The sequence below is a fragment of the Amphiura filiformis genome, chromosome 5 (assembly GCF_039555335.1).
Source record: "Amphiura filiformis chromosome 5, Afil_fr2py, whole genome shotgun sequence".
Classification (NCBI taxonomy): domain Eukaryota; kingdom Metazoa; phylum Echinodermata; class Ophiuroidea; order Amphilepidida; family Amphiuridae; genus Amphiura; species Amphiura filiformis.
Genome location: NC_092632.1, coordinates 36990340 through 37011513, shown reverse-complemented (window position 1 = coordinate 37011513; position 21174 = coordinate 36990340). Strand labels below are relative to the sequence as shown.

At 37.2% G+C, this 21174-nt stretch overlaps 2 protein-coding genes across 3 annotated transcripts in view; one reads left to right on the top strand and one right to left on the bottom strand.

The window, feature by feature from the left end:
• Nucleotides 1–2028: 2028 nt before the first annotated feature.
• On the top strand, nt 2029–7681 carry LOC140153071 (signal recognition particle 9 kDa protein-like). Its single transcript, XM_072175677.1, has 3 exons — nt 2029–2192; nt 4490–4558; nt 5308–7681. Exons 1-3 carry the CDS (start codon nt 2121–2123, stop codon nt 5395–5397), a joined length of 231 nt encoding a protein of 76 aa, XP_072031778.1. The 5' UTR covers nt 2029–2120; the 3' UTR covers nt 5398–7681.
• Nucleotides 7682–9714: 2033 nt separating this feature from the next.
• LOC140153069 (delta(14)-sterol reductase TM7SF2-like) overlaps nt 9715–21174 on the bottom strand; it is a 67776-nt gene continuing 56316 nt past the window's right edge. The window contains exons 6-13 of one of the 2 annotated variants that reach the window (XM_072175671.1): nt 20578–20632; nt 16996–17190; nt 16263–16363; nt 13635–13757; nt 12968–13139; nt 12395–12475; nt 10696–10794; nt 9715–10095 (exon numbers count right to left, since the gene is read on the bottom strand). In XM_072175671.1, coding sequence (XP_072031772.1) covers nt 9791–10095; nt 10696–10794; nt 12395–12475; nt 12968–13139; nt 13635–13757; nt 16263–16363; nt 16996–17190; nt 20578–20632 — 1131 coding nt within the window. In that variant the 3' untranslated portion in view covers nt 9715–9790. The remainder of the gene's footprint in view (nt 10096–10695; nt 10795–12394; nt 12476–12967; nt 13140–13634; nt 13758–16262; nt 16364–16995; nt 17191–20577; nt 20633–21174) is intronic. The other variant, XM_072175670.1, reaches the window with a different exon arrangement.

Here is a 21174-nt window from a genome sequence, read left to right as displayed (position 1 = left end):
TTTTTTCAAATGTGAGATTCATAGGGAATAATAAAAAAATTACCCCTCAATCAAGTAGGTCTAAGCCCATGGGGGGGGGGCTGAAACTTGAAAAAAAAATGCCTCTCAGCATGCCAAAAATATCCTCCCCCTATCGGAGTGCCAAAAAATGCTTGCCCGCTCCTCTTTAGGCCTACACCTGTCAAAATAAATTGCCGCTTCCCCTTTTGATTTGCCAATCATTTTGCTGCCTCCTTTGCATTAATGCCAATATTTTGGGAGCCTATATTTTTGCAACCACCGAATGTAGGCCTATTATAGGCCTACACTTAAGCTATTATTGCGAGGCATGCAGCGAGTAGGCCCGTATGCAGGGGGTGGGAGTGGGACGCATCCCCAAATTTGGAAAAGTATGCAAAAAGTCCCAAAATGTCATAATTTGCGAGCGTAACGAGCAAAAAAATAAAGTTTTTTACGCTATTTTGGACAAAAAAGGTCAAAATTTTGGGAAGAAAGTCTACTTTTCACAAAATCGCCCTCCCCCTTGGAAAAAAGTCCACTTTTTCAAAATCAGCACCCCCCAAATGAAATCCTGCGTACGGGCCTGGTGCGAGCCAAGAGATTTTGCATCATTTCCCCCAATGAGGCTTTTGTAGAGCGTTTTATTTAAGGTGCCCCCCGTAAATATCATTGTCCACTAAAATTGCCCCCCCAGGTTTCACTGTTAAAATTGCTTGCCTCCCTCTCTTGGCCTGCTATATGGCTTCTCCCGCTTGCATTTTTGGCTTGCCAACTTGCCAATTTTTGCAACAGCTCCCGTAGTAGGCTAGTCTAATTTGCCCCTGTATGAACTTGCTTGCCTCAATATCATTTGTGATCTTTTGGTCTTGATCCCGGGGACCTGATTTGCATTTTATTTTGCTGATGGCGCGATTTGGCTGGGATATGCCGGTCCTGATTGAGCAAGGTTTCCAAAAATAAGAATTTCGAGCAATAGGCCCTATAATATATGCCCTATATATACAGTCACAAAATAATATTTTTACTTAAAGAGGAAGCCCCATCAGAGCAGTTCCTCTGGGGTGAACCAAACCTGCCTGGTTATCATTCAAATTAATCAGTGACAAGGATGTTTCTGAATTTGACAGGTGCTAATTGATGCAAAAACATGAAAACATCAATTAGCACCTGTCAAATTCAGAGATAACCAAGTTGTCGCTGATTAATTTTATAACAGGCAGGTTTGGTTCACCCCAGAAGAACTGCTCTGGTGGGGCTTCCTCTTTAATTCCATAGATGAAGGATGCCTTAAATTTCGTCAAAAAAAGTTTCCTTTTTAGAGAGATAGAGGGGTAGGGTGGGGCCCGGGGGTCACGGGGCTGATGCCCGGGGGCTGATGACAACTACGACAATGACAACACTGAACAATGGTGATGACGACGATGATGTCGATGGAGTGACAATATTATGATGATGACGATGGATGATCGCTAGGCTATACCCGGCCAATTAGGTCAAATTATTTTCTGGAATTGAGTAATTAAGATTATTTCTGGAAAAGTAATTATTTTTTTTTTCTTTAGTGTTTTCCCTTCTTTTTTCTCCTTAATTTGTTTGCTCAGGTTTCAGTTTTGTTTGTGTCTTCCTCCCAGTCCCCTTTCACAAATTCCTCCTTCCTCCTCTCATCTCATCTGAGAAAAAGAGAAAGAAAAGAGCCCAGAAAAATTAAAAAAGAAGAAAAGGAGTACATAAGCCTTTCGTCATATCAACTTACGTTTCCTTCCCCCTGTTCTCGGCTTCAGACTTCAGTTAGCCTACCGTGCTTTTTCATCTTTAGTTTCATTTGTTCATTAAGAAATTAAGACAATCACAAATTGAAATGATTTAAATTAAGATAAGATAGGGATAGAAGTTGAACTAGAGTACGGAGAGTGAGAGAGAGAGAGAGAAAAAAAGAGAAGAAAAACAAACTTGGGCTGAGCTGGTTTTGGGCCGAGTTGGAGTTAGTTCAGCTTGAGCCGAATCATAGTTGGACGGAGCCGTGCGGGGCCGAGTTGATACGGGCTCAGGTGCACTGCAAACTGATTCGTGTCAGGAAAAATAGAACGCCGCAGAGTTTTCGTTATTTCTGACAATTCAAGATGACTTACATAACTAACTGGGAGGAATTTGCAAAAGCTGCTGAAAGGCTTTATGTTGCTGATCCATCAAAGGTGAGAGAAAGGGTATATTAAATTAAAGCTTAAAAATATGTTACGGTATTAGAATTAGTAAGCTTACCAAAAAAGGTTCAAAATTCGGAAGCCATTTCATTTCCTTTCCTTGTTATTCAGCATCAAACATAAAAAATTACAATTGCACACATTTTAAATTGCACATTATAAAGACATAATTAAAGGAGGATTTCGTGATCATAGCATCCTCTTTTTTATGACATTGTATTGGTCATTGTCATTTTCAGTAGATATCCACAAATAATTCCGATTTTGTGGGTTTGCGAGTTATGGCTTTCCGCGCATGATTGATAATGTGTATTACACTGCTCATAGGCCACTATTGTAATTTTGTGCTGGAATTCCCTCGTTCGGACATCCGGGAACATTGTCCCCTTCGTCCCCTTTGCACAAGCGCGCACATGTAGCAACCAGCTCGAGAAAGGGGAAAGTCTTTGTGACGTCAGCCCGACCAAGAGAATACCAGCACGAAATTCAAATTTGAGATATGTTTGCTAAGAAGTTACAAATTTAATCTGCAAGAAATTGTTGGTACATAGCCAGAGGTTTCCAGTGGTATAAAATTCTCCAAGTTTATTGTGAAAAGTGGGGGGTGGGGAATGAGGCTGTGGATCACAAAATGCCCTTTTAAAATACAGGATGAATGCAAATTTAGTGATTAGCATAAAAACAACAAAAATGAGAATATTCCAAAAAGGCCGAAAGATTGAAACTGAAAAGAAAGAGTACCGGTACCAAGGAATAACCCAATCATGCAATAAGCTTAAGGGGGTACTACACCCCTGGCAAATTTTGTGCCTATTTTTGCATTTTTCTAAAAAATTACAACACATCGGTGACAAGTTAAATATGTATATTATAGGGGCAAGGACTACAACTATTGTACTGAAAGTTCAGCAACTCAAAGCAAGTAGTTATTGATTTATTGATCAAATATTGGTTTTCCCTCATTTTTGACTGTAACTCCACAACTGTTGTGTTGTCTGTACTGAAATAAAATTTCCAGGGCAGTAGTTGTAGTCCTTGCTCCTATAATATATACATATCTTACTTGTCCCCAGTGCGCTATAATTTTGGAGAAAACTGCAAAAATAGGCACACAATTGGGTAGGGGTGTAGTACCCCCTTAATTCCATTGGAGTCCTTATTGAATGACTAAGAGGGCAAAAAACAGGCGACAAAGTCAAGGAGGAGGGCAAATAAATGAATTTGAAAGATTAAAACTTTTATAGCAAAACCTTTATTGCACAAGCAAAAAAACATGGCATTTTAAATTATAAGTTATGAAACAACAAAGGAACTCTGTTCAAAGGACCTCTGCCATGGAAGGTCAAGTATCAGCGAAAGTAAATTTTTTGAATACTTCCGTGGTCAGCGTACAGCGTACTCACGCGAGGGATTATCGATCATGTAGACAATGGGGAGGTGGATGCACCAATAAGCATTTTTGATACTTCAGAACAGAGTGCAATGCGGGAAAAAATCTGGGAGATATCGCGGTTGGGCTCACACAGTATTCCAATGGTGACGAACTTAGCACTTTCTAAAAAAAATATTACAACTGTTGGGTCTGATTGTCCCCGCAGAACTTAAACAAAGATCGTTTGAACCTACATTGGACGTGCCAGTGTTGTAAAAATTAAATCACAGGCATTTTCACTCAGTCAAGTTCATTCCCACAGTCGTGTATGGGTGCCAGGATTGTGTTAATATATCCCATTTCGCGTCCGAGATTTTTACCCAATGCGGGGCGAATAGTACTTCGCTTCATCAGACTTTAAACCAGGGCTCCGCAAATAGCGGCGCGCACGCCACATGTGGCGCACCGTGGCTTCCCGAGTGGTGCGCGGCGCCTTTTAGATTAAAAAAATAAATAAATAAACAATGCGATTCCCATGTTATCATTGTAAAGACAGGCTAAAATAGTACAAAATGTTGCACCAAATGGCCTCATTTGTACCTTAAATTTAAAAAAATCGATAGCTTCAGAACCCCTCTGACTTCCAGCGACTTCAAGCAGCCATTGAGTGGCGCTTTGCAGTTTTTTAGTTATTTCATGTGGTGCTTCAACAAATCTATTTGAGGAAGCCTGCTTTAAACTAACATTTCTTTGCTAGCTTAGAGTGCTTGACTCACACTAGACACTAGGTGTTGGGCATTACTTTATATCAAGACAAGACTCATGGGAGCAATATTTCAAGTTTGATGACATTGCTCATTTAATTTATGGCCTCCCTAATTTAAGTATTATTCTCCATTTTATTTTTCATTTTTAGACACGGGTTGTGACCAAATACAGCCATAGTAAAGGGCAACTCTCAATCAAAGTTACAGATGACAAAGTGGTAAGTAGCCTAAGTAGTAAGTACTGAGTATACATCTTAACATACTTGTTAAAATAAAATGTATCTGTACAGTACACAAATAAATTTGAAAAAAAAATCCACCTGCACATCAAATTATGAAATATAATCGGCCGAGTAGTGGTTATTAATATTACATACGGTATGCATATCGAGGGTTGAGAACCAGAAAGCCTTAACTCACAGAGGCAATCAATCAATGAGGCATCCTACATGTGTGTCATGTGGGTTAAGGCTTTCTGGCTCTCTAGCCTCCATACATGTATACGTAGGAAATGGAAATGTTATTTCAGAATTAAGAAGCATAACAAAATTAGATATACATGTAGCAGACCTGCCAACTGTCCCTCATTTGGGGTTTACCAAAGTGAAAATGAGGGACAGTCCTGTTTTCAGAAAATTTCAGTGATGACAAATTTAAATGTAAGAACAGCAGAAAATGATGAAAATTTCTATTTAAAATTTGCTATAGCATTCTCTTTAGTCTATTGTGATAACTTTAGACCTGCAAAACCTTCTCTGAAGCCTGAAAGTATTGCACACCTTAAGTCTTTGAATTTGCCGGTACCTGGTTTGTGTACATGTACAAGGTTTTGGTCTCAATGTCCCTCATTCTAACTTCAGTAGGTTGGCAGGTCTGCATGTAGGTTTAAAAATTTAAAAATGATTAACCAGCAGGAAATGAATTGTTTGAAACATAATAAATTTGTGATTATGTTTTCTTCTTACAGTGCTTACAGTACAGAACAGAGCATGCACAGGATGTGAAGAAATTAGAAAAATTCAACAATCAACTGATGAGAATAATGGTATCAAAATAAAGACTTGCTTCAATGGACACTTTGTTATGGTCTATGGACACATTTGTAATGTGCAATGAACATTAATACGCAACTGACCAGCACTGAGGCAGTTGTGGAACATACAGAAGGACTTGGTAAAATATGTGCAAGCTGATAAATGTTGTGTCATGAAACTCATATCAGCATTACAAGGAAAACCCAAAGGCTTATACAGTCTTATATGACTATTGGTGGTAGATGTTTACATTGACCACCTACATGTATTATAAGCCATGTGTTATCATGATGAATGATCTTTATTATTAATATGTGACCATCCACCACAAAGTGGTAGTAAAGTCGGCTCTAGATCATTTTCTGTTTATTGCAGATTTTGAAAAAATGCACTTTCAGCTTTACAATGACACCTCAACCAGCTTCATCGGACATCTAGAAGTGAAGTTATGGTTCATCAAAGGTCAAATTCCTAATATATTTTACATAGAAATCCAATACTGTTTTTGAGTGTATCTCAAAACAGAAAATGCTGACTTTACGACCAGTTTGTGGTGGATGGGCATATATAAGGTCGATACAGAATGTCTTGTTCAATACAAATCTAGACCACTGAAACTGACAACGGATCCTGAAAGATCATGGGATTCAGCCGTAAAGGTGCCTGACAATGTTCATATTCAAAACATGATCTTGTCTAATGTTACAAAAAATAATGTGCATAAAGGAGATATACGTAATGTCATTTTTTTCATAAAATGATTTTAAGAACTGTTCCAACTTCCAGTTTTATTTTTACAACCATTTTAAACATAATCTCTGTCGGGAAGTAGATGGGGAACCCAGCACACATTTGATTTGCTTGATTTATACAAGAAATATGTTCTGATTTAATGGAAAGCTCAGTTCAATATTGTATCAAAAGAAACCTACTTAAGGCAGCGGAAAAACCTGACGCACATGCCTTTTCGCTGGTTCGGTATACTGATTTATTCTGTGTAAGAAAATAAACAGGGGTCAATATTGCCAAATATGGATTGGTGACGTCAGGTTTTTCCGCTGCCTTTAGACACGTTCGTATCAAAACAGGCAGAAGTTGTTAATTGAATATTCTATTAAAATGGGACCAAGAAGGGAAGGTTAAAATAATGAGATTCTTGAAAACATCATAGGTCAATAATAATTATTTTCTCAATGTCCAATTTGTTATTTTTTGGTGGGTTTAGGTGGGGAATGTATGGTGTTGGTTTAACTTGTTTATGTGATCTAATTGGAGTAAAGACAATGATGTCAAAGTTTGTAGTGTAATTAGCTGATTTACCAGATGATGTTCTTTTAAAGCTGCATTTAGAATGGTTCTTTTTATGGTGCAAAAATCTGACAAATTTATTTAACATTTACAATATTGTCCTCATTTTGTGTAATCGTGACAGTGTAAAGTGTAAGAGTAGTTTTATTTTGTAAAATAATTTTAAATCTACTTCCCAATGTTAAGTTGGTTTCATTTTAAAACATTTTTGGTTAAAGGAAACAAACCAATAGTTCTAAAGATGACGTCTTATAAACGAAAGTCCTTTTGTTGGGGAGAGGGGGTCAAAAAGTCTGATAACATTTGTAAAAAATATTGAAAATATCAGTCAAAGTTCAACTTTTGGTTAGAATTTTCAACATTTCACACTCACATACAGTCTGTCCACATAGAAGTACAAAGTAAATAAACCTCGGAAACTGAAGGTATGAGAATAATTATTTCAATGCAATGCTTCTTTGGCGCCAACTGCTGCGCGATTTGTACTTGCCGAGCGCACCACGCTCTTTACGCGTCGCATCGCTTTAGCGTATGACGCAAAGCATCTACCCCCGATGCCACAGATTTGGTTTGTACTTCTAAGTGGACAGACTGTATATGGGAGGGGGAATGGGTCGGTCTCCTAAGGAAAGCACTTTAGTTGATAGGACATCAAACTATTGCTTTGTTCCCTAACTGGAAGGTTTACTTCATTCTATTGGTAATAAGCAGGACTAACGTGGTTTGATAGATAGAATAATGTACATGTGTCACAGTTACAATACAATGTTCAGTGTACATGGTGAAGACACTGAACATTGTATTGTATGCCAGTGTCTTCCATTTCAACTGGAATAGCCCAATACTAGAACGTCACACTAACATTCCATTATCGTCTGTAGGTTTGAATAGGTATCTACAACCACTCAACTCTCATACTGTGGAGATGTAAATGGGAAAATGTTCGGGGTACATTAACTGCAATACACTCTTCCAATAAATTTAACAATTCATCATTTATATCAGCATATAGTTTTTTTTATGTTTCTGTGTTTTTTATTTTAACAAGATATCACACAAAAAAGAATTACAAAGCAATCAAAACGAATCACAAAGATCACAAAAAAAAAAGCACAAATTTAACACCAATGATACAATCCAGCAACAAATGTTGAAAAATCATAGCATACCTCATAGCATACAATGTAGATCATGCAGCCTTCAAAACTTTATAAAATAGATACAGGTAAAATTACAAATCAAATCTCCATTTACGGAAATGGGCAGAAAGCTTGTCTTTACCCTTAGCAATAAAGTATTCTGTTTCCCTATTAAATTTAACATGGGCCCTAAATCCAATAAAAATTTTGAAATTTGCAAATATAAATATAATATTTTAAAATCAGGAATAAATGGGTAAGGAATTTATCACCTGGGACACCAAACATTCTATTAAATTTTGAGCAGGAAAAATCAATATCATGTTTGTTGACAATTACAGAAATAAGCTCATTCCAAATTGGTTTAACAACTTCACAGTCACAGAACACATGAACAGTTGTTTATATCAGCATATAGTTGATGTGTTACTTCTTTTGAGGTTCATTGTGTGTGTTTGGGCATGTGTGCGTTTGTAATCGCCTTTGAACAGGGACATACATGATACTTTACATACCAAGTGGGGACCTCCAAGTAACCGTCTCTGCATTATATTATGTGCAATTGTCTGCAAGTAACCTAAAATTGTATTTAAGAGCGAGTTCCCTATCAGTGAGAAAAAACAATCAATCCCTGGTTTATAGGTTAAAATTTCCTAACTAGTTGTGAATAATTTGCATACGTCCATGGTTAACCGGTGAAAGAAAGTAAATGTCATTATTTGCACAGTCCAGCATCCCAGTTTGGAAGCGCCTTTAAAGAGGAAGTCCCACCAGAGTAGTTCTGGGTTGAACCAAACCTGCCTGGCTATCAGATTAATCAGTGACAGGTTATCTCTGAATTTGACAGGTGTTAATTGATGCAATGACATTATAATATCAATTAGCACCTGTCAAATTCAGAGATAATCTGTCACTGATTAATGTGATAACCAGGCAGGTTTGTTTCACCCCAGAAGAACTGCTCTGGTGGGGCTTCCTCTTTAAGTAGGGTTGTGTGTTTGACACGTACAGTGCTACTGTACTATACTAGTATAGATTTCAAGGACTTGTATAGGTATGGGCATCATGTATACCAGTCCATGAGTTCAGGTACCATTTAATACAGGTATATAGTCACAGGCAGAGATAAACACAGAATGTTGTGTGTGATGTCATTCTTGAGGGGCGTGGCAAGTTTCCACACTCAAAGGATGCCACACACATGGTGACCCAGATCCAATTATGTATGAGGTCAATTGTCAAGACAGCCAATTGTAGTAAAAAAATTAGAAAGTGTCTGCCAAATAACAACATACAGTGGGAGGGGACAGAAAAGGATGGTAGGGATGAATAGCAAAAGTTTCTAGACTAACAGATAAAAAGGCAGTTAGTTTTTCTGGTGTAAAAAAACACCTTTTATTGAATTTCAGTTCAAATTCAGAGTACAAAATTATCACTATGTACAAATTATCACATATTAGAAATATCCCCATTGACTACTGTTTAAAACTTAAAAGTATGTGCCATGCACAAAATTATATCGATCTTCTGGCTCTTTTTAAACATCAATTTGCATACTTCAAAATGTTCTTATGTTTATAACAGTTTATAACAATAAACCTCAATGATCATGAGCTTGTAAATTTGGGAAACAGGTTTAACATTTCTATAATAGTAGAGCCTAACTTATGGATTTCAAAACTGGAATACAGAATTGAGCTCCATTTTGCTTAATAATGTTCTACAAATCTTACAATTATAATACTATTGTCAACCTGTAGATAGGAAATCGGGAAGTGACCTTCATCAAAGGTGGTAAACGACACCAGATTGTTCAACAAACTTGTCTATTTTTATTAACTTAGTGATATTATTTGGAAAGAAAAAAAGGGGGGGGGGGTGGTGTCATAAATTTTTGATGACCAAAATGTAGGGATCGAGTCACAAGATGACCACAGAAAGTGTGTTTATTTTATTCAAAAGACTGATTTCAATACAATTTTAGTCTGTTTAGGGGGTAAGGTGTATCGGTGGTGGTGGGGGTGTCATAAAATTTTTTGATGGCGACTTTTTGTAAATTTGGGACCCTCACTTCTGAAGAATATGATAGCCCCCTAAGGATATGTCCACTTGATGAATAGATGTATGGAATAAGTCTGTAAGGTACTTCCATGCAGCAAGGATCCCAGGCTGGTCCATACTTAGCCTTGCATGCTCTTCTATATTCTCTATCCCACTGGATGAGTGAAAGTGTCAGCCAAACTGGATAGAAGTAAGGAAGTGCACTGTCAAAACCTGTAATAAGTAAATAGAAGAAAGATACATGATTTAAAGCAGTGGCGTGTCGGGGGGGGCTTTTGGGTGCTGAAGCCCCCCACACTTTATTAAAAATCATGTAAAATTAGCCATGTTTTTGCAATTTTAGCTATTAAGCCCCACGCATAACTCTGAAAGCCCCTCTGAGCCCCCCGCAGGAAAAGATCCTGCACATGCCAGTGTAAAGTAGACATGGAATTACTTTTATAAAACATTACAAACAAATTTTCTCTTTTAAAAATAACTTTTTTTTATTTTATTATCAATTTTGTTTTTATTTGATTCAATAACCCACTATTTTTTTTTCAAACTTAACAGACCTCAAATTTGATCAAATTACAGTTTGTCCACTTTGAAGTACAAAGTAAAGTAAATTACGCCGTTTCTGTGCTGTAATGTCAAAAGGAATTAACACACTGACTGCTAGGCGCACAAATGAGCATCTTACTACGTGATGCACAATACGCTTACGCAAAATGTGTGTACCTTACTTCATACTTAAACGTGCACAAACAGTATACTTTGTTGATGTGAATATGTGGCCTGCTCAATAACTAAACATACTAGTATGTGACTTACCACAGAACAGTGACCAGCTGAGAGCTGTCATGATATCACCTAGGTAGCTTGGTCTAAGTACAAAGCGCCACCAGCCCGCCATCAGGAGCCTTGCCAGCTCTGTGTATGAAAAGGAAAATCATAAATCTTTCATAAATGACTGCTGTTAATTGTTTCATCACATCACCATGCATGTTGTTCATTCCAACAAAGGTAGAAATAGATTCACTGTTTGAGTTTTTTGAAGGACCACAATTTGAAAACAAAAGAAATACAGAGGCAAATTTCCTTGACCTTCCTTGTATGGGGGGGGGGGGGGGTCAATTTATTTGCTTATTTATTGGGGTCAACCCCCCAAAAAATAAAAACAACAACAAAACAGATCACACAATGTACAGTTCCTTTTGTTTCCTAATATTATATATTTGGTCGGGACAATGCTATAATCATGCAAACACAAACTAATATATTGTTTCATCAAGCTCTATAATTCAACAATGTAGAAAAGTAAAATTTAAATGTGGATGACGTCCAATTTGCTTTTGTTGATGGAATCATGGATAGGCTTATAACATAAGCCCTTGTATTTGGCACGGAATAAGAACTCCCAATTTCTTTTAATGGCCAAGAGTCAAAATTGTATAATTGATTTGTTGGAAGTGGCCTTTCTTTTGCTTGTTTTCTTCAATTATGTTTCTTTATTTTCTCTTTATTCAGGCCAGCATGCTTATATGTGATGCGATCAAGCAAAATCAGTTGAAACTCGGAAATATTGATTTTGATATATAGCGAAACAAAGGGAATATTTAGTCCTTTTGTTTCCTCTTGTTTTGGAAAATCTTTAATTGCTCATATCTTTGGAACTGGTTGTTCAATTTCAATGGGCTTTTTGTGCACAATCCAGCTTTGTAAATGCTTTTTACTATCCTATAAGAAACCGAAAATATAATATTATCGGGTTCCGACTGATTTTGCTTGATCGCATCACATACAGGGCTGTCAACTTTTTGGAATTGCTTGGCGTGAGACAGAGGCGTACCGGGATTTGTCGACTCCAATGTTCATTTTGTACCATGATTATTTGAGCCACGGCGCTTGAGAATGTGAAAAGTGGGGGGTAGGAGCAACAAATTATTCATGACGATGCGTGAGATTTTACTCATTTTCCAGCTTTTTGTGTGAGATTTGCTACCTAGGCGTGAGATTATACCCTTGGCGTGAGACCGTGAGAAAGTGACCCAATGCGTGAGACTCACGGCCAATGCGTGAGAGTTGACAGCCCTGCACATACCGTGTTTAAGTCAAATAGTCGCCCCCCCCTCAAATAAACGCCCCCCACCACTTTTTTTCAACCCAGATGTTTCAAAAATGCAGATATTTCCATGCTATCTTGTGTAGTAAGCTTACCAAGTTCCCCACATGGTCGATAATAGCATCAATAATTGGCGAAAACCCGGAAGTGATGGTAGCGTGAGTTTTAAGTTTACCTAATGATTTTAACAGGAATTATCGTTCTAAAATTGACCTTGAATAAACACCCACCTTTGGGAAAATGTAACGCCCCCGGGGGCGTTTATTTGACGAAATACGGTATAAGCTTTTAAGCATTTTGGTTTGAGCATTTTGCGTGAGCTTGGTCCCTTCAGGACCCAAGTATGTGTCCACCCAGAACGACTGTTTAAACAAACAAACAAACATACTGATATTATATCATGATTACCTTTTGTTTCCTTAGCATTAGGATTTCTCCTGAAGTAACTCCTCATTGTATTTGATTGCCTGTAAATGATCCAACCAACCACTGCAAAAAATAAAATCTACATGTATAAAAAAATTCAAAATATTCTTTTCTTCATTCTGGGGAGGGGTTGGGGACAAGCATATTTTATTCTGGTTTTACTGGGACTTCATATGCGCGGGCAAAATTAATAATGAAGGTGTGTTTTGCTATTTGATGCCGGAATTTGATGGGCCAGTGCACACAAAGCGTGCAAAATTGTGCAATTTATCCTATCTGGGGTCCAAAAGACATAGTTTTCTGTAAAAAAGGAAGATGCACAGGGCAATTATTGCTTTATTTTTTCACCTATTATGATTGTTAGGGGGGATTGCTCCCTTGCAAAAATTTAGGAGGATGTATTCCTCCATCTCCCCTGCTTCCACCGTCTATGTTTGTCTCTCTCTTTTTGCCTCCATCTCCCCCTCTCTCTCTCTGTCTCCCTCTCTCATTTACTCTTTGTCTTTCCTTGTTCTTTTTTGCAAGAAAAATAAATGAAGTACAAATTGTACTTACAACTGAAGATGATGATTGGTATAAGGCAATATTGTGGCATGTTTGCAGGATGATGTGACACTAGATATCGGGCTGGCAATGAGTAAACAAAAGGTAGATAAACAAGGAAATCATATGTCCCGCTGAATCCAAGTCCTCCGTACTGAGTATCGGTGCTGGTTAGAAAAAACTCCTGCAAAAATTTACAAAAAGAAGAAAGTGACTATACATATATTCAATTAAACAATTTGCTTAAAAGGGGGCATTGTATCCTTTAGGTACCTTTTTTATATACGTTGGATACATATTTGAATGACTTTCCTTTCTGGCCATGTGATCGTGAGATGATTCTCTAGGATTTCTGGAAATGTTTAAGTAAGGCACCATTCACAAACACTTGTTAGGAGGAGGCTGATGCAAAAAGGGGGGGCTGAAAAGGTTTGACCCTCCTAAGGGGGGCCCTGAAAAAATTTCCTGGAAAAATTGAGTTTATATGCTTTTCTATGGGATTGACCCATAATTTTCATGTCAAAAAGGGGGGGCCTGATTTTTTTTTTTTTTTTGAGGTCTGTAAAGGGGGGGCCCAAAAAATTTTGCAATACAATTTTTTTGCATCAGGCTCCTCCTTACAAGTGTTTGTGAACAGTCCCTAAATGAAATGATTTAGAATACTTAAGTAGTGACTTACCTCAAAGAATAAGTTATCAAAGATGAAGACAAGTTGGAAGAAGACAACACAGACAAGAGAGTATGGAGGGTTGTCTGGGAAGTCTGTCCATGCTACCACCAAAAATGAAATGTCAATACAAGCCTAACAGGAAAAAAGAAAATTGCAATACTATTAGTTACCCCCTGTTTGTTCATGAAATATGGGAATATACACCCGGCCTGGTCCCGTATTCCATAACCAGACCGTAGATATTTTCCCGTATTTCGTGAGAACAAACAGGTTTTTTTTTATCCTTTAGTGAACATAAATTCTATTACCCGGTATGTTCTGACTTGTTCGTAAACTTTGCTGAAGGAATTTAGATTGACAATCTTAGGGTGTTATCATTTTATTTGGATGGGGGGGGGGGGCAAAAAAGTTGGTGTCAATAAAATTGTAACCCCCTATTTGGCAACAAAATTTTATGACCCCCCCATCACCGATATACCTTACCCCTAAACATCTGTGATAATCTTGTGACTCCCTACATTTTGGTCATCAAAAATTGTATGACCCCCCCCCCCATTTTTCTTTCCAAACATTTATGACCCCCTGTATATTTGGGACCCCTTCCAAGAAAATGATAGCCCCCTTGCTGAACAGTAGACCAGGTTCTTCCTCGCTTTTTAACAGTGCAGCCATGCCGTGCGTGAAGTATGCGCATGAGTCTTAGGATATCGCATAAATTATGATATGCATACTCGTGCATGTAAGAATTACGCAGGTAATACAGAAAATATTACCTGCCTGTATTATAGGAGTACACACAGGTCATATGAATTTTTATCCATGTGGTGTTTGACCAATGAAATTGCAGAATTCTGGTCGATCCTTCATGTAATTATTTCGTGTAAGCTAATCCTAACCCTAACCCTAATCCTAACCCTAATCCTAATCCTAACCCTAAACTAACCCTAACCTTAACCCTAATTTCGTGTAAAATTACATGATGGAATAACCAGAATTCTTATCAACTAAAGGATAAAATTGATTGTTATTTTACATGTTTTAGGAAATGGGAACAACCTTACAGAGTATTGTATTGAGAATACATGTACAATATTGAGGTTATCTTCAACCATCAAATTTCTGTTATGAGCTGCTGAGGCCTCCAATTTTTCATGACTAGAAAAGATAAAAAACACTTGTCATGCATTTGAATACTATAACATTCAAAAGTTAATTAACTGTTTGTTAAATAAAGAGTGCAAGACAGTTGAGTTAAGATTTTAATTCTTTTAGTGTTTTGTGAGTATATGGTATACCAGTTGCCAGTTGTCTTCATCAGATGTCAGGTAACAGTCAGGGGGAAGATGCCCCCCAAATCGCAAAAGGCCAAAAAGTTTATATAAAAAAAAAGGTCCAAATTTTGAAAAAAAAGGTCCACTTTTTTCAAAATCAGTCACCCCCCCAAACAAATCCTGGTTACGGGTCTGCCCTTGACATAACTGAAATTTAGGCACAAACTAAAATTGCCCTACTTTAAAAATCCCACCTGCAAATAAGGGTTGGACCCTTCCCAGCAAATATAAAACGTTTTTGACATCATTCGCAAAAGGTTAGAAAAGGTTGTCAGAAAAAATGTCAGGTTATAAAGGACATATAAAGGGTATAAAACGTTTTCATAACATTCATAAACAATTGTTGATAACCTACTTCAAATATTTTAACATAATGTTATTTAAGTGTTAACAAAATATTTAGCAAAAAATGTTTGCAAAAAATATTTTACAATAACATTTTGAAAACGTTTTAAAAATATTGTTGCAGTGTGTTTTCATACAAAACGTTTTAAAACGTTTCTATGACCTTTATATAACCCGACATTTAATGTTATCAAAACGTTTTGATTTAAATGTTTAAAACGTTTTAAAAACATTTTTGTGTTTGCTGGGTTAATTCGTTTTTGGAATTTCTCTATTTGTGTGTGAATTTAGAAGGCAAAGGACCCCATGTACGCCAATAGGTGTTACAGTATAATGACATTTGTGGGAATGTGGGGATGAGTTTGATAATCTGATCATCCTCTTATATTAACTTCAAGTTGAAATACTCCTCTGTAGGTTATCCTCTGTAGGTAGAGGAGTCACAGCGTTATAATATAAACAGTCAAGAATAATGGATACATTTTCACCGGAAAATTTTCTGGACATGTGACACGTGTCTGGGCACAGACATGTTAGCATTATGGAACATGTGACCCCGAGCACAGCGGGTGGTCTACCAATGTATTTGAATAGGAAGAATTCCTCCTTACTTGTCATGTCGCAAGTTAACAATGTTATGGCAAGAGTTTCCGTAGATAGATATTTTTTCCGTCTGTAAATATTTTTGAAATTACCTTTTGATGATACTGTGAAGAAAATAAGATTGCATAATATTCAAATAATTTTCCTATGCACAAATTTTTATCGACACTGCGACCATAAATACTATGCCAATTCAAAATGACTAAGACTTGAATAGCGAGGTCACCGTCGGGGTCAGGGATCAGGCTGGAGGTTACACTCACATGGATACACATTGGTCACATGTCCAGAAAATTTTCCCGTGAAAATTTACCCATTAATTTTGACTGATAAAGAAACTGGTCAACTCAAATCTTACCCATGCAATCAATGCTGTACGGTAATTGTAGAGTTTCATATCAACATCCCAAGGACGAGGGTTCAACTCATGTCCAGCGAAGAAATCGTACAGGATGTTTTCTATTGGTTGAGTTAGACAAAATGTGTTACAAATAACAAGTTGTGAAGATATCTATAATGAAACAATGAAAATCATGGCACAACTCCAGGGGCACAACACAGCACAATGGAAGATAATTCACACAAAGGCAAAATAATACAAGACATGAACACAAGTCAGTGGCATTCAAGCCTAAAAACCAGGGTTAAAAGGTGTGTTTGGCCACATAATCATACAAACAAGTATAGAAAAAGACCCACCAGTAACAGTACACTACTGCAATTTTGTGCATCATTACAGAACACCAGGCCTGTAGCCAGGATTTATTGTGCGGGGGTGCTGATTTTGAAAAAGTGGACTTTCTTCCCTAAATTTGGAAATTTTTTGACCAAAAACCCCATTTTTAGTTTCCAAGGGGGGGGCAATTTTATGAAAAGTGGACTTTCTTCCCTAAATTTGGAAATTTTTTGACCAAAAAACCCCATTTTTTAGGCCCGCTCCGCTCGCAACTTCTTAAATTTTGGGACTTTTGTATACTTTTGCACATTGGGGGGGGGGCTTCTGGCTACGGGCCTGGAGAACACCTCGCTACCTATAACATTTCAAATCTTCATCTCTCCAAGTCTAGATCCTTTGTGGTTTTTGCACTAACCTGTGTTTCCTTTGGGTGAAATAGCATGTCCAGGTGCAAACAGAGCCAGAATATAAAGGATCACGGATAGAATCAAGGAGGTCAGCACGGCACCAGCCATCAAGGGCAGGAACTTGTCAAAGATAATGGTCACTCCGCACTTGAAGTATATCATGGTTAGAAGGAGGCCAATGCAGAACACACCATTTATGATTCCTACAAAAAAATGGGGTAAATTTTATGAGGATTACCAAAATCTAATTCTAGTTAGAAATTAGAGGTTAATAACTGCGCATCAGTTAATTGGAAGGCATTGTGAAAAATCTAAACATTTTGCCTTTGGAACCGCGGAATATGCTGAGAGGCGCAGCCAGTGGTGGTTGAGAGGCGCAGCCAGTGGCGGCGCTCCGGGTGGGGGTGGGGGAAAAATATTTTTCTTGCCCTCCCCCCAGTTTCCCCCCACTTTTGAGGCAAAACCCCCCAAATCACGTAAATTTCCGCTTCTTGCAGCAATTTTGCCAGTGAAATTCACTTTGCCCCCCCCCCCCCCTCAATGCCCCCCGGAAAAAAAAATTTCTGGCGCCGCCACTGGGCACAGCCCTGAGGGATATTCCGAGGTCCAAAGCAAAATGTTTAGATTTTTCACAATGGCCGACATATTACCGATGTAAAGTTATTAACCTCATTCATAACCGTCACTTTCATCTCTTCACTTTAACAAAATAACACACAATTTTCCTCTAAAATAAACAATTTTTACATTTTGCCTTTCCAAAAGTCGATCAGGCTAAAACAGGACGACCAATAACAGAAGTGCGAATAACAATGTGTGCAAATATATCCAGTATGCAGTTTGTTCGACGCACAACACGACGTGCGTGGAGGTTACTAATATTTATGCTGACGGCACGGAGATCCACTGTTGAGTAACCGCGTTCAGCGTTTGCGTTTTGGCAAAAAAATAAAAATTATTGGATCGCACTTGCTGCATATATTAATGAGGTTATATGAATTCAAAATAATGACTGATACAGTGATAGCTAGCTTTGCATTCATCTCTGACACAATTGCTCATTCTTGACGTGTTTGTAATGAAACAGCCTACTCCTATGCATAATTATGTTGACTGTAGATCTTCAATGAATGCACACTTATCAAGCTTATATTTAGAGAATAAAGATATTGTTTTTAGCCCCTGGAGTGCATCTATCGTCTCATATAACACAACATCATTATTTTAAGTAAATTTGCCTCGTTGTTTTACGCCAAAAATAAAATGATGTCGCCCGTGTTATATGAGACGATAGATGGACGATAGCGGCTAAAAACAATACCTTTATTCTCATTCTTAAACACTTCAATTCAAATAAAAAGATCATACAAATTTTAATCAAATAAAATCTACATTTTGCAAGGAATTACCTAGGGCTTAAAATCGATCAGTCTCGTTGTTGTTGTGCGCCTCTGATTGGTCCAAATAGTGAGTACGCGTATCGCGTTGACGCGCACGCACTGACCCGTGTGATATCGTGTCATATCATACGGGTAAAGCTGGGTAAGAACCAATAAGATTGCAGGAACGTTCTCAAGTGTTTAAGAATTTATTATAATTTATGTAAAGGTCTTAGAAGTTGTCAACTACATGTGTCATTTTGGTCCACATCATGTGACACTTAAAATTGGCAAAATCCTCTTGTTTTACTCAGTGGTAGTAATTTGAAACGGTGTGACAATAATATAAGGGCCATCATCAATTTTCAAAGGCTATTGCCAGAGACAGGTTGTTTTGAATTGTCAAATAATTAGGGCCAGATAATTAAGACTAAAATCCATTTTTATTATGAGGCAAAGTTGTGTAAATTAAGCTATTTTCAAGGTGGATCATAAAATTTGAGAAAGTATAGTGACTAGAAATTGACTCTAGAACAATAATATGCACTATTTATCATTTAGGAGTGTAAGCATAAGTAGCTATTGTCATGATGGTGGACTGAAAAGTTTTTGGACCTTTTTCAAAAAAGGTTTAGAAGATACAGTTGAATTTCTTTCATTATTTCCTTTTCAAAATGTATACTTTTTTTATACTTTTCTTTGCTGTGTATGCGCGATAGCGAGCAGACCCTATGCTTTTGAATTCCTATATATTCCCAGCAAACACAAAACGTTTTCGACATCATTCGCAAATGGTTATAAAAGGTTGTCAGAAAACGTTTAAATGTCGGGTTATATAAAGGGTATAAAACATTTTCATAACCTTAAAAAACATTTTTTGATAATCTACTGCTCAGCAAACAAAAATGTCAGAAAACGTTTAAATGTCTGGTTATATAAAGGGTATAAAAACGTTTTAATAACATTCCAAAAACATTCTTGAAAACTTGATACAAAACATTCTAAACAAAATGTTATTTTGGGGTTGAAAAAATATTTTGCGAAAAATGTTTGCCCAAAATATTTTCAATAACATTTTAAAAACGTTTTCATGACCTTTATATAACCAGACATTTAAATGTTATTAAAAGGTTTTGAAAAAAACATTTTAAGAACATTTCTGTGTTTGCTGGGTTCAAATATTTTAACATAATGTTATTTAAGTATTGATACAACATTTGGCAAAAATGTTTGCAAAAATAGTTTACAATAACATTTGTTGAAAACATTTAAAAATGTTGTTGTAGTGTGGTTTCAAAAAAACCGTTTTAAAACGTTATCATGACCTTTATATAACCCGACATTTTAACGTTATTAAAACGTTTTTACCTAAACCAAAAGCCAAAATATAACTTATTTAAAACGTTTTTAAAACGTTTTTGTGTTTGCTGGGTTGTTCGCATGCTCTAGCCTTTATGAGGACATTTTGAGTTGCAGGGTACGGTATAGAGTATGTATGCTAAAGAAGGACCAGTTTATATTTTTAATTACAACATGTATTCCGAAAAAGAGAAATCATTGGAAAACAAATTCACTCAAATGCGCCAAATGCACAAACTATTATTGTCCCGGTCATACAATAAACACAAAAAATAAATATGCTGGCAACTTGTTAATGCACTGGCTATGTGAAGATATAAATTTGGGCATGTATGTGTCCTGACAAATTCAAGTATGTGCTATGTTTAGTCGCTCAGCGATGAGCTACAAATGTTTGACCAATCATTTTCAAAAGCAGTGCTAAAACCAACAAAACGATGCATTTCATTGGTCAATGGATGGTCAAAGTCAACAACATCTCGCGAACAGGGGTTCGCTTGGAGTTGATCATTTTGTATAAACACCAAATTGAGACCTGTGGCCCCACACTACACATGTTAATGTACCCATGGGTCAATGTGTCCAAGTTCCATTGAAATCCACTGGCATATGGAGAACTACAAAAAAACAAGCCAAGGGTTAACATTTTTTGGCCAAGTGTAAACATCTTTGCACACACTGATTATACAGACACACATACATCATGCATCGGAGCTCATTTCATAAGTCCCCTTTCCAAACTTAATTTGGCGTGGACAACCTGTTTCCAAACTTTGTTTGGAGGGGACAAAAGTATAGTTTTTAAGCAGCTTATTCACACAAAATGCACAAACTCATAAAAAGAGATCCTACCATTAAGCCTGTACTTCAAACATTCTCCTGTCCTCAGTGGTGCCCCTCTCACTACCTGGCAAAGGGGAGGACAGAAATAAAATATGAGTAAATATACTTACATTTTAAGGGGCAAATTAGACTGCTGAGTAAGAGCTAGTAAGATTTAATCTTTTCCTAGAGAAGTCCTTTTCAGAGGGCTGACCTTTCGGAACTCTAGCGAGTGCCATCTTCAGAACTGTTCTGAAGATGGCACTTCAGAGGGCTGACCTTTTGGAACTCTAGCGAGTGCCATCTTCAGAGCTGCTCTGAAGATCACACTAGCTAGAGTTCTGAAAGCTCAGCCCTCTGAAAAGGACTTCTCTAGGGAAAGATTAAATCTTACTCATGTTTACCGACCTAGAATACCAAATAATTTCAAGTTAAATTAGACTGCTGTCCTCAATCTGTCAGCGTTCAGGTTGACGAATGAGAAACTTATGTGTTAAAAACGTATCTGACTTTTCCCCAGAATCTGTGGAACAGAGACTGCACAGTAATATGTATTACATAAAGGGTGAGAAACAGACCATTATCAGAAATAATCAATGTCTTGTTCAGGTATAGTAAGCATGTTAT